A 15751-nucleotide genomic window follows, 5' to 3' on the forward strand; every position below is an offset into this window, starting at 1 on the left:
AACAACCAAAGTACCAGAAACACACGCACACACACACACAAAACTAAACAAACAAGGTAGCTCTTAGTGCAACCACCTCCCTCTGTCCACCCCCGGTAACGCCCAGGAAACGGGTGTGAGGGGACGCCATTGCCCTCACCTTCCCCACTCATGACTGTTTGTGAAGTGTGTGTTTGCAACTAAACTGAGGGGAAGTAACCCCTCAGTTTATGTTAATTAAATTCAACATATTACATTTAGTTTGTTTAGGTTCCATTTACGTTGTTCAGATGTTGCACCAGTGTTGTTTTGATCAACATCACTTCTTGCTGCATTACTATTGGTTAGCAGAAGCGTGTTGTGAGAAGCACACATTGAAAGGTCGTCATTGCCCCAAACTCCTGATGCTGTTAGAAAATGATCACAAGCTTTGGTTGCAAGACCATAACATCGGCCATCTTTGACTTTAGGTACAATTTAAGACAACCTTTTCAAAGCCATCGCCTTCTAATTTTCTACAATCAATGATCATCAGGGAAAAAATAAAAAGCTATTTAAAGCCTACAACATTAAAGAAAAACAGTACTTCTAAGAATACATTTCATTGAATAAAACATGCTTTTAATAAAAAGACAGAAAAAACAGAAAATTTAAAAGTTCAATGAGTTTCATAAAATGTAATAATTTAGAAAACCTCACAAAAGCAACAAATACATTTAACTCATATATTGTATTTCTTTTACACATGTACTTATTCAGAAATGCAATTATTCTTAAATGTTGTCATGCATGAGAATTTTTTTAGGGTTTTTTTTTGTTTGTTTTCTTTTCTGTTGCTATGTTTTGTGAATGGTAAAATGGACTGTACTTGCATAACACTATTTTTGCTTTGAATATTAAAGTCTTTAACACTACAACCCATACTGACCCATTCGCACACACTCAGAGCACTTTATAGAAATTATCTATGTAGTGCTTTTTTACCCCTCACATACATCACACCATTGAACACACCAGAGGCAGTATGAGGTATGTCCCGTTTCCACTGAGTGGTACTGTAGGCTATTTTGTGTGTCTCTATTATAAAAGGGGCCATAGAACCAAATGATTCCTGACAAAGCAATTATTGACTCACCAACCTTCCAACTGGCTGATTACCTTCCTCCTGAGTTACAGCCACCCAATGTTTTCTTTTCTTTTCGTCTATATCGTGATTAAACGTCATGCTGTGTTTTCCCAGGTTGAGCAGTCCCTCAATCAAGGTAGCCAAGCAATTTGTCACTGTCTGTTTTTCTTACAATTCCAATGTTTTCTGCCTCAATACATAAAGACAAATCAAGAGACTCAAATCAAATACCAGGAAATTTTAATTATTAAAACTGGTAATGAGCATTACATCAGTTATACAGACATTAAGACATCCCAGTGAACTGTGGTGACTCACAGTTCAGAGCATCATTTTGTCATGACCACAAAAGCCACACATTGGAAAATATAAGGAAAACATGAGTCATTTAAAACCTGCTGTGTGCCACGGCTTTTGTGAGACTCTTCAACCACAGTAGCACTTGTATTTCAAGTTAAATGAAATCTCACACGCATAGATATGTGCCATAACACAAGCAAACATCTTCACAGGTGGGAATATCTAAGTACCAGTAATTATCACTCAAGGCTTCTTAACACTGCACTATGATAGACTGCACCACCAAAAACTCTCCTGTCAGCTGTTCAGACTCTTACTATTTCATAGCAGTACAATATTTCTTAAAAAACTAAGATTGCACAAAGATTTTCTCTTACTTCATTGCACGTACTCCCCCAAAGTATTTAAACATAGGATGCTATCTCTTGTAGATAAAGACCAGAAATGTGTGAAAAGAGAAACTTACATTATAAAAAAAGTAGACTTGCCAGTTACCTTTCTTTATGAAAACATATAAAGAGATAAAGAAACAACACAGGGAGACACTGATTAATATGGGCCAAAGACCAAAATACATATTATGTCACTAGGCATAAATATTTTGATGTCATTAGTGAATATAATTGTAATTTATAATGGCTGCCAGAACATTGTTTTTTTTTTTACTGTTTTGGCCCTGCACAGATGTTGGTGGCAACCCCATTTTTTTAAAAGAAGTTTGAGTTGTTTCTTGTCAAGTATTTAGTCTGTGCTTCTGAAAAGGATAAAGAAAAGAGGATTTAATTGTCCATTGTTCTTCATGTTTAGAGTAGCCTATTGTACTCCCCATTTTGATATTCTGTTTACAGAAATGAACCACTCTTAAGTGTCAAGTGTCAAAAACCTTTTATGGACTGCTTACTATCTTATTTTTAATTTTACTATTTCAGAGAGAGACTGCTAAATTCTTTGGGGAAAATGACCTAAAGTCAACTTAAAGGTCGCTAATATTAAATTGAATAAATTAGTAGAAGGCTTAAAAATATGGATTTACGGTTGTCTTAAGCCAGTAGTTAGCTTGAGTTAGCATCAAGAAAACAGCTACCCACAAAGTATAGGCATTTAATTTAAATTTCTGTATAAATGATCAATTTTTAAAATATTTAAAGATTTACTATTTAGAATGCATTTTTGGAAGGTTTGGAACAATAGAGCACAAGTACAAGGATTTTGTGGGTAAGCAAGCATGCTAATTGCGCCTCAAGTCAACAAGCTAAATGCTTTAATGTAAAGACATGCAAATGTAGGTCTTTTTTAACTCTCTGCAAGATTACTTTCCAAGATATCAAACCATTCTTTCAGACCTGAGCTTGTATCTATTTACATCGTCTGAGTGGTTTTACCAGTTTTTGGCTGAATATTAATTACAGTCAATTTTCCTGATTAATTTTAATATTAAATTCAGCCGACAGGTTCAGGAATTACACTATATGTTAACGTTAAGGTGAGTGACTGTTTAAATTGCAGACATTCAAACAAAATTATGTCACTGATTATTAAGAGTTGTATGTAAGGACTACATTTAAAATCTTTTTGTTTAAAGACAGCAACAGAAGGGGAAATTGCAGAGTACTGTTTCCCCTGGTGAATGTGATTGCAAAATACATGACCTAGTTTGAGGAAGCCCTGGCTCAGGATGTAAAAGTCATTTTAAGACTTTTTTCATCAGGAAATGTTGACCCATTGCACTGCTATAACAGGGACACACAAGAAAATGTCCCATGTGAAACAGTATAAAAGGCTAAAAACTGTGTGAAAGTTAAACTACAACTCTTATTGTTCTCATTAATAGGCAAAAAAGACTACACACTGTAAGAGAGGCTCTACGTTGAGGTGATGGCTGTTTAAATCAATTCACAAAAGTAGACTTTTGACAGAATTTCTTGACTTTGTCCTTATTTTGTCCTTGACTGGCCTCATCTGCAGGACAAGTAAAAATCAGGATGCATGGATGTTCTAGTGTATAGATACATCTGCAGATCTTAAACAGATTACCGTGACACAAGCTTTTGCTTATATAATCCATGATTTTAAAGATGTATGTAATAAAAGTATCTTAAAAAAAACAAAAAACTGCATTATTTTAAACCACAGGTATCTCAATCAACAACTGATGTATGGACATTTACATTAATGCTCCAGACTAATTGCAAAGTTGCTCTTTAAACTTGAAATAGAAAGTTAGTTATATTTTGTTGCCCCTTATATGTGTACATCTCTCCTGCTCCTTTCTCTGTGAAACATGAAATGTTGACATTCAAATCTACATATGCCTTTATGCCTATTTCATGATAAGGCTTGCATAAACTAAACAGGACTAAAATTATCTGTTTTAACAAAAGAAAAGAAAAAAAGAAAACCTCAGCATCTAATACCATCAGTGAAATGCCCTACTTGCAGCTGCATGCACTGTGTGCCAAGAAGTGGTCTTTTATAACCTATGCGTGCATGTTTTGTAGATACAAACATACCCTTTATGGTTCTACTGAACAAAAAAAAAAGAAAAAAAAACTTCCATTCCTGAAGGCTCAGTTCAATTGAGATTGGAGGTGCAAAAGTTTGATTTATTTGAAATGTCTCACTTCTTTTCTGACCTTTTTGCTATGTAACTAGTAAACAGGCATAAAACAGAAAGTTTGCTAATGTATCTTAGTAGTTATTTCCTATGTAAAAGAAAAGTCCTTGCACTAAACATCAGTCTATAGTTATGTTCTCTGCAGCGTTCTGGACTGTGACACCGGCAGCTGTTCGCCTGCTACAGCCAAGTAAGCAGTACATGACATCTAGTCACTACAGCAGCCACTGAGACACCACAGCTACCAAAAAACAGCTCCAGAGATATTACACGCCTTTTTTTGTTTAGTTTTTTTCTGTTTTAAAACACCTTAACACTGAAGATCAGAGCTAGCCAATGTGTATACTATGTGATAATTCAGTGCTGTTTCCTCCTTTTGTGGCTTGGCATCATAATAATGCTCTGCTACATTTACAAAGTGCTCACGATGCGCCTTTTTCACCAAGGTGCAAATTCCTCAGCGTTCTGCGAGGGGCAGAGTGGAAAGAGAAATCTGAAGACCTGTGGAAAGGTAAAGAGAAAAAAAAAACAATTTGAGAATCAACCGACCCTGAACCCTCTGCATAGATGAGTTTTACAGCTGTTTGCTAGCTGTTTGCTACATTCTTGGCCACACATACAGATATTTTGCTCTCTGGTGGCCAGAAAGAATTTATGAGCTCATGTGAATACAAGAAGAGTGGAAGAGAAGATTTTATGTTTCAAAGCCTTGACTAAAAGATATTTTTTACACAAAGCATATGTGTAGATGAGCTGTTCTAAGAGTTTATTGTGGGTGAACAGTGTGTAAGTAGTAAATACTAAATGAACTAAGTCAGTAAAGTTTCCAACCTATTTATCTCAAAGTGCTCTTGTCTCTGCTTCAATTTTCCTCTCTCCATGAAGGCTGTCAGGGTCCACAGGGGCGACTGTCTGTCTCACTGCAATCTCAGGGCCTCCACCGTATATGCCCAACAAATACTGCCATGTCTCCTCTGAGATTTGTCCATAGTCTGCACCTGAGGTGTAAGAAAAAATAGAAAAGCAAGAAAATCTTGATTTTTTTGTCACTGCAATTCTACATCTTTCACAATCAGTAGGTTTACCTTGCTTCAGCTGTATGTGTCCTCCTTTCATAACACCAATTTTACTGTTGTCAATGGGACCGGGTGGCTCTGAGGGAACAAATAAAATATTTTGTAAAGGGGGAAAAATGAAAAACTAGAATGTATAGCTGTATATTTCTACTTGCAGAGCTATACCATTGTCTTTGCCCTTCACAAAGCTCTCCCACTCTCTGAACCATTGCATGCTGATGCACAGGATCACTGTTGGCGCCTCCTCAGCCTGAAACTCTTTGTTCAACTACAAAGAAGAGAAAAGTGCTCATTTAACATCTAGCACCAAGTGTGATGTAAAACTTACAAAAGATGAACCCATTCAGGATGAAGGAATCTTACCTTGATGAAAGTGTCTATTTCTGTTTTCCTGCGTTTAGCCAGAGCTTCAATCTCCACTTGACAAATGGCACACATGTACAGGTGGTTGACGGCTGGCCCGCCCCCAAAACTGAGAACAGAAATGCCAACTATTATGTTTTGGAAAGTTACTATAATATGCAGTAACAAGCACATGCTTGAAGATTTCTGTCACAGTTGAATGCTCAGTGTTTTTCTTCCTCCATCTTTGAAATCAAACAGTTTCTAGGTGAGCTTACAAACAATAAGCATCTGTCTGTCATCAGACTCAGACTGAGTACAAACAAAAACATTTAACTTGACTGACAGTAACTTCATTTTACCCACCTCTTCTCTGCTCTGCTCCACACATACAGACGTAGGACTGTTTAACGCATATGTGAAACCCAAGGCCCGCGGACCACATCTGGTCCGTGGATGAATTATCTTTGGTTCTGCATGATCATATCTAATCACTGGTAGAGCTGGCCCGCTGATAAGATTACATGCACCACAGGCCGAGCGCATACTTCCCTCATTCACTAGCAGCTTAATGACGCTACTAACTTGTGTCAACTTTCAACCCCGTCCCCAAAAGAAAAGTGGACTTTGAAAACAGAGTATATGTTGGTGAATCTAAATGGCAGCGATGTGTGGAGACAGTGTGGCTCTGATGAAGGAAGACACTTTGAAACAAAGCACCATGACAGATAGTACAAATATCTGGACAGCAAACAAAGGCTCCAATGAGTAGAAGAGTTATTAACCCTTTAGGCGACAGAGTTTTCTAAAGTTTTTAAGGCATAATGAAAATGAGAAAAGATGTTTAACATGAACCAGAACTTATGATGACAGTAAAATTACTCATCTAATTTCATATTGTGTCATATCATCCTGAGACTAGTGGGCAGTTTCATTTGTTGCATTTTTTTTTTTCTCATTCTATTACGGGACGTTACATTTTTCAAATGAGGGAATTATTTTAGCCGTTGTTTGCCTGTGGAAAATGTTTTCAATTGAAATTAGCTTGGAAAAAAAAATGCATGCAGCCGTAAGAAATAAATGTAACAGATTTAATTTATGTATTTATTTAATGATTAATATTGTTTTATAGGCAATAACTTATAGGATGTTATAAGGTTATTTTTATGAGTTTTTAATAAACATTAAACCAGTAAGGCCCTCAACTTTTTCCAAGTAGTTCCATTTTTGCCCAATGTGTATTTGAGTTTGACACCACTGGTATAATGCTTTAATCAACTGGAAGTTTATTTTATGTTTACCTGTTGTAAAGGTATTCCCAGACGTTCTGAGGAACAATCACAACCAGGTCATCTATGTAGTGGTACTTATTGGGAGGGATCCCTGTGCAAAGATCAAATATATAAAGGTTAATGTGGAAATATTTTGTGGCCAGTTAAAAAAAAAAAAAAAAATCTAACATTTTCCTCCTGTATAAAACCCACACCCTCATTTTCGCAGTCCCCTCATACACTGATGGACTACAACTCAAAACACTGTGATGCTTTCTTAACACATGTATGCGCAGAAATTATAGATATAAACTATAGAAACTGAATAAAATACTATCAATAATTATGATTCTGTTATTGTGTAAGAAACAATATGACTGGTACAGTTGCTGAAATTTCTACATAGTCAAATAAACTTGCCAATAATAATCACAAAGAAATGTAGTAAAACTTGTTAGCATAACAGTACCTAAATGCAACCCTAACCAATTTTCTCAGTAAAAAGGTAGTTTATTGTGATTATATTAGTCACTAATGCTAATAAAGTGCATTAACACAACCATTTTATGTTTGAGGAGGATGCTGGCTGTTAGTAAGAGAGGAGAAATACAGCTTTCCGGACTTTAAACTTTGTCTTAAATACATTTAAACTGTTCTTAGCTACCAGTCAGCCACCTGTACTGTAACATTTGATTGGTTAGCCTTTAGCTGAGGGTAGGATTTTTCTATTTAAAAATATAGGGTTTGAATTATTTGCAAATGATTGAATGTAGGCAAAGTGACTTTTATTACTTTTGGTAAATAATTAACCATATAATAAAAATTTTCTAGGTGGCAAATTTAAAAGTTTTGTTTGTAAAACATACATGAAAATTCTTCTTCAGGATCAATACTATAATTTCAATAAGATGAGTGGTAAATGACGGCAAAGACCACTAACCTTGTGAGTTCTCTTTAATCATGACTCAGACCACAGAAAAATCATCACTCACCTCCGTGCTGACAAAGAAAGGTGTGATTGCTGATGGGGCCTGGTTCGGCAAAGGTGTTGAACTTGTTCAGCCATTCTCTGGAGATGTAAAACTGCAGCAGGCTGGGCTCCTTCATACTGGCAAGAGCCACGACCTTCTGCCTCTCTCTCACTGACTCTTCACTACTTTTCCTGCAACAGTGCATGAAAAATCCAGTCAAAACTTCAAATATATCGGTGTGTATGTGATGAAAATTAGGACTTTTTAAACTCACCTATAGAACAACACGTATGCCTCTGCATTTTGCACCACTGTCTCATGGACTTCTGTAACATACTGGTCATCAAACTCATACCATTGGCCGTTAATCACATTCTGACAATAAGCTATGTAGTGTCCACCTGCATTATTAAAGTACGAAAATACAGATGAGAATAAAACATGTTTTAAGGAAAAAGATGATAAAATCAAAGGAACTTGTGCATGCCTTTTCTATATCAGGGATATATATCAAGCAAAAAGGAAAGCAATATCTTAATTGGTCTTATCTGAAGGAAATGAAGCTAGCTCATACTTCCTGCCGTGCCATGATGGCAAATGACTGACAGCAGATCGTAAGTAGTGACTTGAGATGGACTCTCTTTAGCCAGGAAAGGTCTCATGTCAAGGCCTTCCAACGGGAAGGACACATGGCTGCTAATCTTGAACGAGTACATGACCTCGTGCCGGAAACGTTTGAGGTGAATGCACAAAATCTATATGATCGATATGAGACCAGAAACAGAAGAAAAAGAAAACTGAAACCAAACTCTTCATATGAAGGAAGAAAGAGATCAGATAAATAAAATAAAAATACCTCTGGGAGTTTAAGCACTTTGCAGTATTTGACACCATTTCTCAACCTGTTGCAAACAAAAATAGTGCTTCAATTATTTATTTCAAATGTTTGCTTATTAAAGCAACCTGGATTTACTGCATGCACTCACTTTTTACATCTCTCGCAGCTATACATGTTGTCTCCTGGGGAAAAAAAAAGTTTTAAGAAGTGTAAATGCAGACATGTAACACTGTGCTTCGTATCAGTGTAAAGCAGCACACTCAGGACGTGTTTACCTTTGAGTTCATCAGCGGCAAAAAAGGCAGCAAGGCAGTCCTCTAATGTTACCATGGGTCCCCAAAACCAACTAGGGATACACGAGACTACAAACCTGTTCAGAATCACAACACAAACAGATGTAACCATAACAACAATAAACACCCAGGGGCCCTTGTTCACCATTTTAGCCTTACTGACAATGATCATCATGCGTTGATTTAATGACTCCAAATTCACTAATATGTGGAATAATACTGACTAAAGAGTAGACTAGAACTAGAAGTCAGTTCGGAAAAGTAATGTTCAGCCTCGGTGCCCTGTGACCTAAATGGTTTGCTTTCTGGATGTTGAAATCAAACCATCTCAGTACTTATTTCTTTCAGTTAAGACAAGACTGAGTGGTCTGAGGAAAGCAGGATGGGCCTGATGACAAGGAATGACACATCAAAGTCCTCACAGTCACTGTGTCAGCAAGCAGCTACACATTCAGCAGAGTCAGAACAAAATCAATTATACAAGGTTCAACATTTCCTCTCTTGCTGTAGCCCACACTAAATCTGAAAGGACACATGTTGTCGTTGTCGTCTGCCTGTGTGGCCTGTTATGTTTCAGGTGTAACTTGCCTCTTGTCTATTGACAGCTACAGGATCCAAACAACCATGAACAAGATAAAACTGAAATAACGCCTCTGCATCAAGATAATGTGCAGAGTATAAAGGAATCTAAAGTGTAGATTACTGGGGTAAATGACACATAACCTAAAAGGAGAAATGAGTCTACTTTCCTGTTTGAGAAGCAGTGTTCATGGTCCTTCTGTTACACATAAACTGAGGTGTGACAAACTTATAAACACACAATAAAGTGGCAAACACATATTCTCCCCTGTAGTGTCTTTACTTAAAACACAGCTGCACTCAAAATTTTACCTCCCTTTCATTGGAAGTCCTGATGTGGTTGATTTTCTTGGGGAAAAAAAGTGGATTTTCATGAGTGAACAACTCAAGATTCTACTTGCCTGCATTCTTGGTAAAACCTTACCATGAGGTCATACTCCACACTACATCACATCAGCGCTTCTTTCTATTTAATTCATCTGCTTGTGTTCACTTCCTCTTTAATTCTGCTTCAATGGGATTCACTGACCGACGTATGGAGTCCATGATGTAAGAGATCCAACCTTGCGAGCCATACGAGTCAGGACACACTCCGGTCTTAACTGGCAGGTTCTGGTGGATGGAGGAGTGGAGCTTTGCCAAGTCTTCTTTTCCGGGAATGGGGAGGGATAAGTCCTGGAATGTTTCTACTGTGGTGGAAACCTGTTGCCAAACACATTCAGAGAATTAAGTGAGAACAGAACTTTGAACATCTGAATCAAATAAATAAAACTTTTAACTTCAACCATTTTAAGTAATAATAGTAATAAGCAAGAATACTTGAGTGCTCAAATCATATATATCAACTTTTTAATATATTAATAGTACTAGTACATTTTAATTAGATTTGGAACATAAAAGTATTACTTAGCCAGTAAATATACTGAATGTATTTCTGGTATAGTATGCATGTAGCCTCCCCTGGTGTTTGAACATGTTAAGCACATCTCACCCTGTCACAAGTTAGACACTGAACCAGACTTAGGATGGAGCCGTCGAAGATATCAGAGATTACACTGCGATAGTGGGACTGCTTCTTCTTCCTGGAACTGAATAGTAGCTGAGCTGCAAGACACATAATGGCAGGGACAAATGTGGGCCAAATGAAAAAAAGGCAAGTAACACAGAGTCTCAGCTTACTGTTGTAGAAAATTATGATGGCCTTGGACATAACTGCAAAAGATTATGCATAAGAAAAAAAAAACACCCCCTTTTAATTCTACGATTTTACATATCAGAGACTTATTTAAAAAATGATCTAGTCTTTATCAGGGCTTAATACTGGGTAAAAACAACATTCGATGAAAAACAACTCATGGGATATTATGTTGTGTCATTATTCATTTTACAAAAAATAAAACAAAATGCATAAGCAGTTTGTGGAAAAGGTCCACCCTTACTGCCTTCACTGGAATAAGGAGATTAAATGTCAGCCTGGTGCTGCTAATCAAATGTATTTGATTGACTGATCATCATCAATTGTGAGCACTTCAGAAGTTTAGTCAGTTTGCTACAAACATGCTGAGCTTCAAAGACATCAGCAATGATCTTAGAGAAGCAACTGCTGCTGCCAATCAAATAGGAAAGGCTTCTAAGGCCATTCTGGAGTCCATCATTCGAAGGTGAGAAAGACTATTCTCAAGAAGAAAACATTCAAGGACAGTTGACAATCTTCTACAGAAGGGACGTCCTGGCAAGCTCATCACAGGGTCAGACCATGCAATGCTCAGAAATTCATCTCAGACCTTAGTAAGCATGTAAATGTTAAAGTTCATGAAATGGCACCACAGCTTTGGCTTTCAAAGTTGCATCTGGACTAATTAAGACTTATGGAAATATATCCTTAGACAAATGAGATCAAAGTGATGTTCTAAAACAGAGTGAGACAACAGAATGCTATGAGTTGTACATCTCACAAACACACATTTTATTCCCAACGCACATAAACATCAGACATTCAAACACAGACATTTTATCATTTTATGAAAATATTTGCTCGTCTTGACTTTGAAGGTAACAGCACATCTCAAAGAAGTTGGAACAGTTGCAGCAAATGGCTGGAAAAATAATTGGCATAAATCACAAACAGCTGGAGTAGTATTTAACAACTAGTTATGTTAATTGTCAACAGTCGTACTCATGACTGGGCGTAAAAGCTGCATTTCAGAGGTAAAGCTAGGCAGAAGTTCACCAGTCTGTGACAAACTGTGTCGAAACATTAAGGGAAAATTTCAAAACAATGTTCTTCAATGTAAAACTGTGAAGACTTTAAAGTTACCACCAATCTTTGGTGTATAATATTATAAAAGAGTCATAATCAGGAGAAATCTTTGTGTGCAAAAACAAGGCTCCAACTACTCCAACACATCTGATTCGGATTAATGAAGTTCTGTGAAAATGAGCGAGTTGTTTAATTCAGGTTTAATTCAGTCGTTAAATAAGGTTATTTATAATCTACTGGGAATAAAAAATATTTGTTTATGACTTCGGCAAATCAGTGCATTCATTTTTCTTTATATTCTATACAGCATCTGGACTTCATTTTTAAAACTGGGGTTGTAGTTATGAATTATATTACTGAACAAATTGTATTTTGACCTGTTCATTGTACTAAGTTTAAAGTTAAAGTCATGACAATTTATCATGAATGACCAACCAAGTTTCATGACAATCCATTTTACTAACAACCACAATGTCTTATTCATTACATTTAATTCCACCTTCACTTTCCAGTTAATTGGTATTTTAGCATGAACCAAAGATTTGCACAAACCATTTTGCCATCCCTGGTGCCATGTGGATAGGCAGCTTGGCTAATAAGTGAAAGACGGCCAAAAGAAAGGTCTTATTATTTGAACCGTAAACGGACTAAAATATATGTGACCCCATACTGAAAAAAAAATGGAAATATACCATGAATCTACTGAATGAGTGGTCTTAAAGGAGCAGTGAGACATCTTGACCATTTAATTCCAGACAGCGTTACCTTTTTTGAAGGAGTATGCGGGTCCTACAGAGCGAAGCGGGCTGGAGCGGGGTGGGCTGGAGGACAGTTTGGGATGCAGCTCCTGAAGAGTTCGTACAGGGCTGCAGGGGGTGGATTGAGGTTGAACCATTGATGCTTCATTGTCGGGCTCTATAAATAAAATATTATGAACACAAAGTTGACCATTTATAAATAAATTATCACACATAGAACGAATAAATTGACTTTTTATATCTTAATTCCTTGTGGTCATCTACCTGGGGTGTTGTTGCTCTGGACCTCCCCTTGGTCTGCATTAGATGTTTGGCTGTTGTCTAGACTTTGCACCTCAGTGTTTGGGCTTTGTGCTAACTCCTCTTCCTCCCCCCTCTCAGGAGCCCCTTCCTCAGCTGCTGTGTCCACATCTGCATCCTCATCCATTTCTTGTGAGCCTCCACGAAGAGGTGAGCCAGGCACCCTCTTTTCCTTCAATCTCTCCTTTTCTGAGATGATGGCTGCAGAATTAACGGCCATCGTACCCACAATTGGTGACCTCACCCCATCGCACTCATCCTGCAAGAGCAGCTCACTGTCTCCCACACCTCCCCCCTCTCCCCGATCACTGCTGGAGCCAGAGTCACAGGACAGGAATTCATCCTCAGATGGGGAGCGGTCTCCATCCCTTCTTTCCTCATTGTCACTTCCCTCAGCACTCATGCTGCACTCTGTCAGAGGCTCCTTCAGCTCCTCATGTAGCTGGTCCATCAGACAGCGCAGGAACTCTTGGGTGTCCTGGTGAAAGAAAAATGGACATTAACTCAAAACAGTCTTTATGATAAGGCCTTCATTAACAGAAGTAGGATTCTGCCGAGAAGTGAGATAAGCATAAATAAGATGTATATTAACTTGATTTGTTATTAGATTACAGAAAAAAAAACTCAGAAGAAATAATTTTGCATGTGTGCAACTACTTAAGTTTTGCCCAGTGTTGCTACCTACTAGATGCCTACCTGCTGAGCATAACCTCGAAACATGGGGTTTACCAGTTTGATCCCATGGGACAGGCTGGTAGGCACCACATAGCTGGGCCTGGAAGGGTAGAAGTCATGAAAGAGACTGAATATACGATAATCTGAATGATTAGTAATTTGCAGAGTAAGTTTATCCAAATTGTAAAGCTGCCGTTTGCTGTAAGAACTCTTACCGTTTCTTATGCCAGAGTTCTGAGATGAGTTTCTGGTAGCTCTTACACAGCGCAGGCTTCTTATCAGTCCGGACTAAACCACTGCAGTCCAAGAAGAACTGAGTGAGAGGAGGGCTAATGAAACAAAAGGAGAAAGGGAAACATATTAAATAAACAGAAATGATATAAAGGAAGATATAATAATAAAGACAGAATCACATCCCAGGTGTTTGGTCAGGAGTAAAGGGAGAAAGTAAACTCACCAGTTGGACAGGGCTTGAAGAGCAGCATTCATGTAACAGGAGTTTCCAATATTTTTCATTCCTGTCAAGCCTAAATGCAACAAGAACAACACATCATGCTCTTATATAATCTAAATATAAACTCATATCTAAAAGAAGTCAAAGATTAATTAACACTTCTGGTCTTGGTTTTAAAAAAGGCAAGTAAATTACTGTTATAGGTCTCATAAAAGCAGCTATGATGACTTCTTCGGACATGTGTGGACATTATATTTCACCTTATAGACTTTATAGCTGCATTGTTTGTAACAGCTGAATATGTTTTAAATGCTCTTTTTAGTGGTAAAAATGCTTTTTATACCTCTAGGTTTAAGCTCATCCTCTTCTGATTCGGAACCTTCTTCTTCTGCCACAGCAATTGGTACTGCTTTTAGTGGATGACCTGCTGACTGAGGAGCTGCATCCTATGGAAATTATGAACACGTAATATATGAGTTATACTGTATAATATTTCTAAATCATTAAGCAGACAGGCAGTGGAAGAAAATTAAGTTGCCTGATTTGTGCTTCTACCTGCTCTGCGGCTTTGCAGTGGTGAACTGCGACCGGCACAGGCACCAGGGCTGGCCTGTGATCCAGAAATACCTCCCGCTCACACACATAACACCAGATTCTGAAGGTTGTTAGGTTTACTGTCAGGTTGTGCTTCTTAGCCTAAAGAAAAAAAAGGGAAAAAAATCCTTATTTATGATTAATGGCTTGCTTTCAAAAGCCAAAAATGTGGGCTTATGATAAGAACTAGAACCCTTGCAGGTATGTTGAGCATGAGTGGCTTTTACCTGTGCATGCAGGGTGCTGTGATCAGAGAAAGACTCTCCACAGCCAACATATGGACAATCACTCTAAAGAGCACAAAACAAAGTGTGAGATTGATACTAACAAAACTAAATCTTTTCTTTAATCTTCTAAAGACATTTCAAAATCCATCTTTGTTGCAAGCTTTTTTAAGAACTGCTGTATTTATAATTACACTGATGTGCCATATTCATTAATAATTAAGCATTTACCTGACTACTAATCTAAGAGGATGCATAAGAGCAGCAGAAGCATCTAATGCAGTACTCGTCCTTTATGTAAAGTGTACCAAGCTAAACCGTTCAACCATGCGACATTTGACTCATTCAAAGCATTTAAAACAACATCTGAAGTCTGACCCTACCTGTAGACAGGCCCACAAGTTTGGACCCCCAGCTCCACATGACTGACAAGTACCCTGCAAACAAAGGTGCAGAACCAAATAAGAATTAATTATGTGCACACATATATCGACTAATTTACAATAAGCAGTATATCTTCTGAACAGCTTCATGCAAAATTTTTCCAGCACACATTGTTTACAACCTTGATTAAAACGAGTGATTACAGTGGCACGCGCAGCCTAAACAACAGTAAGCCATCAAATAGCTTGGTCATCGATAAAAGCCCACCTTAGATTTCTGGAGAAGTTCCTCCTTGGTCACCTCGCCTATTGAGTCTAGGTGAGGACAAACATCTTGGTCTGCCATAGGTAGTCGCTGTCTTCAGGGGACGTCAGGCCCAATGTTTACCAACGAAAGCTCATAAAAATACCCAGTCTACTAGAATGACAGCGAAATCAGTTGCTATAAACGGCTCGTATATAACATAGAAGGGCAGAAGAAGCCGGGACGTTAACCGTTATTTCTCATCTTCCTGTAAACGACCCATATTAACTGCGAGCAGGTGACAACATGCTAACAAGAGGAGCCGAGCGACGTAATAAAGCGACCCACCATCCTCAACAGCCCCCCCATCCCCATCCGCAGCGCAACCCGGTGAGGCACGGAACGACGCAGCGCTGGAGTAGGAACAACATCGGTCCCCCTTGAGGAACACAACTCACGCTCGAAACCTC

At 38.0% G+C, this 15751-nt stretch overlaps 1 protein-coding gene across 1 annotated transcript; it reads right to left on the minus strand.

Moving 5' to 3' along the window:
- Nucleotides 1-1328: 1328 nt before the first annotated feature.
- usp20 (ubiquitin specific peptidase 20) lies at nt 1329-15682 on the minus strand. Its single transcript, XM_041970829.1, has 24 exons — nt 15306-15682; nt 15038-15091; nt 14658-14720; nt 14392-14532; nt 14180-14282; nt 13840-13909; nt 13598-13711; nt 13404-13482; nt 12672-13185; nt 12415-12564; nt 10381-10493; nt 9919-10091; nt 8793-8887; nt 8666-8699; nt 8536-8581; nt 8254-8434; nt 7954-8080; nt 7701-7870; nt 6739-6820; nt 5459-5567; nt 5261-5363; nt 5105-5173; nt 4851-5017; nt 1329-4520 (listed from the first exon to the last, which is right to left on the minus strand). The coding sequence occupies exons 1-23, from the start codon at nt 15381-15383 to the stop codon at nt 4860-4862; spliced, it is 2826 nt and encodes a 941-aa protein (XP_041826763.1). The 5' UTR covers nt 15384-15682; the 3' UTR covers nt 1329-4520; nt 4851-4859.
- Between the last annotated feature and the right edge of the window lie 69 nt (nt 15683-15751).

Source organism: Melanotaenia boesemani, chromosome 19 (genome assembly GCF_017639745.1).
Source record: "Melanotaenia boesemani isolate fMelBoe1 chromosome 19, fMelBoe1.pri, whole genome shotgun sequence".
Taxonomy (NCBI): Eukaryota; Metazoa; Chordata; class Actinopteri; order Atheriniformes; family Melanotaeniidae; genus Melanotaenia; species Melanotaenia boesemani.

What these genes read in the sequence shown, in the direction of transcription:
- usp20 (XM_041970829.1), bottom strand. Translation starts at nt 15,383, where the DNA reads ATGGCAGACCAAGATGTTTGTCCTCACCTAGACTCAATAGGCGAGGTG. An exon ending in AAGTGCTTAAACTCCCAGAG is followed by an intron (nt 8,435 to 8,535) that starts GTATTTTTATTT and finishes TCGATCATATAG; the next exon opens with ATTTTGTGCATTCACCTCAA. An exon ending in TGTGAAGGGCAAAGACAATG is followed by an intron (nt 5,174 to 5,260) that starts GTATAGCTCTGC and finishes TTGTTCCCTCAG; the next exon opens with AGCCACCCGGTCCCATTGAC.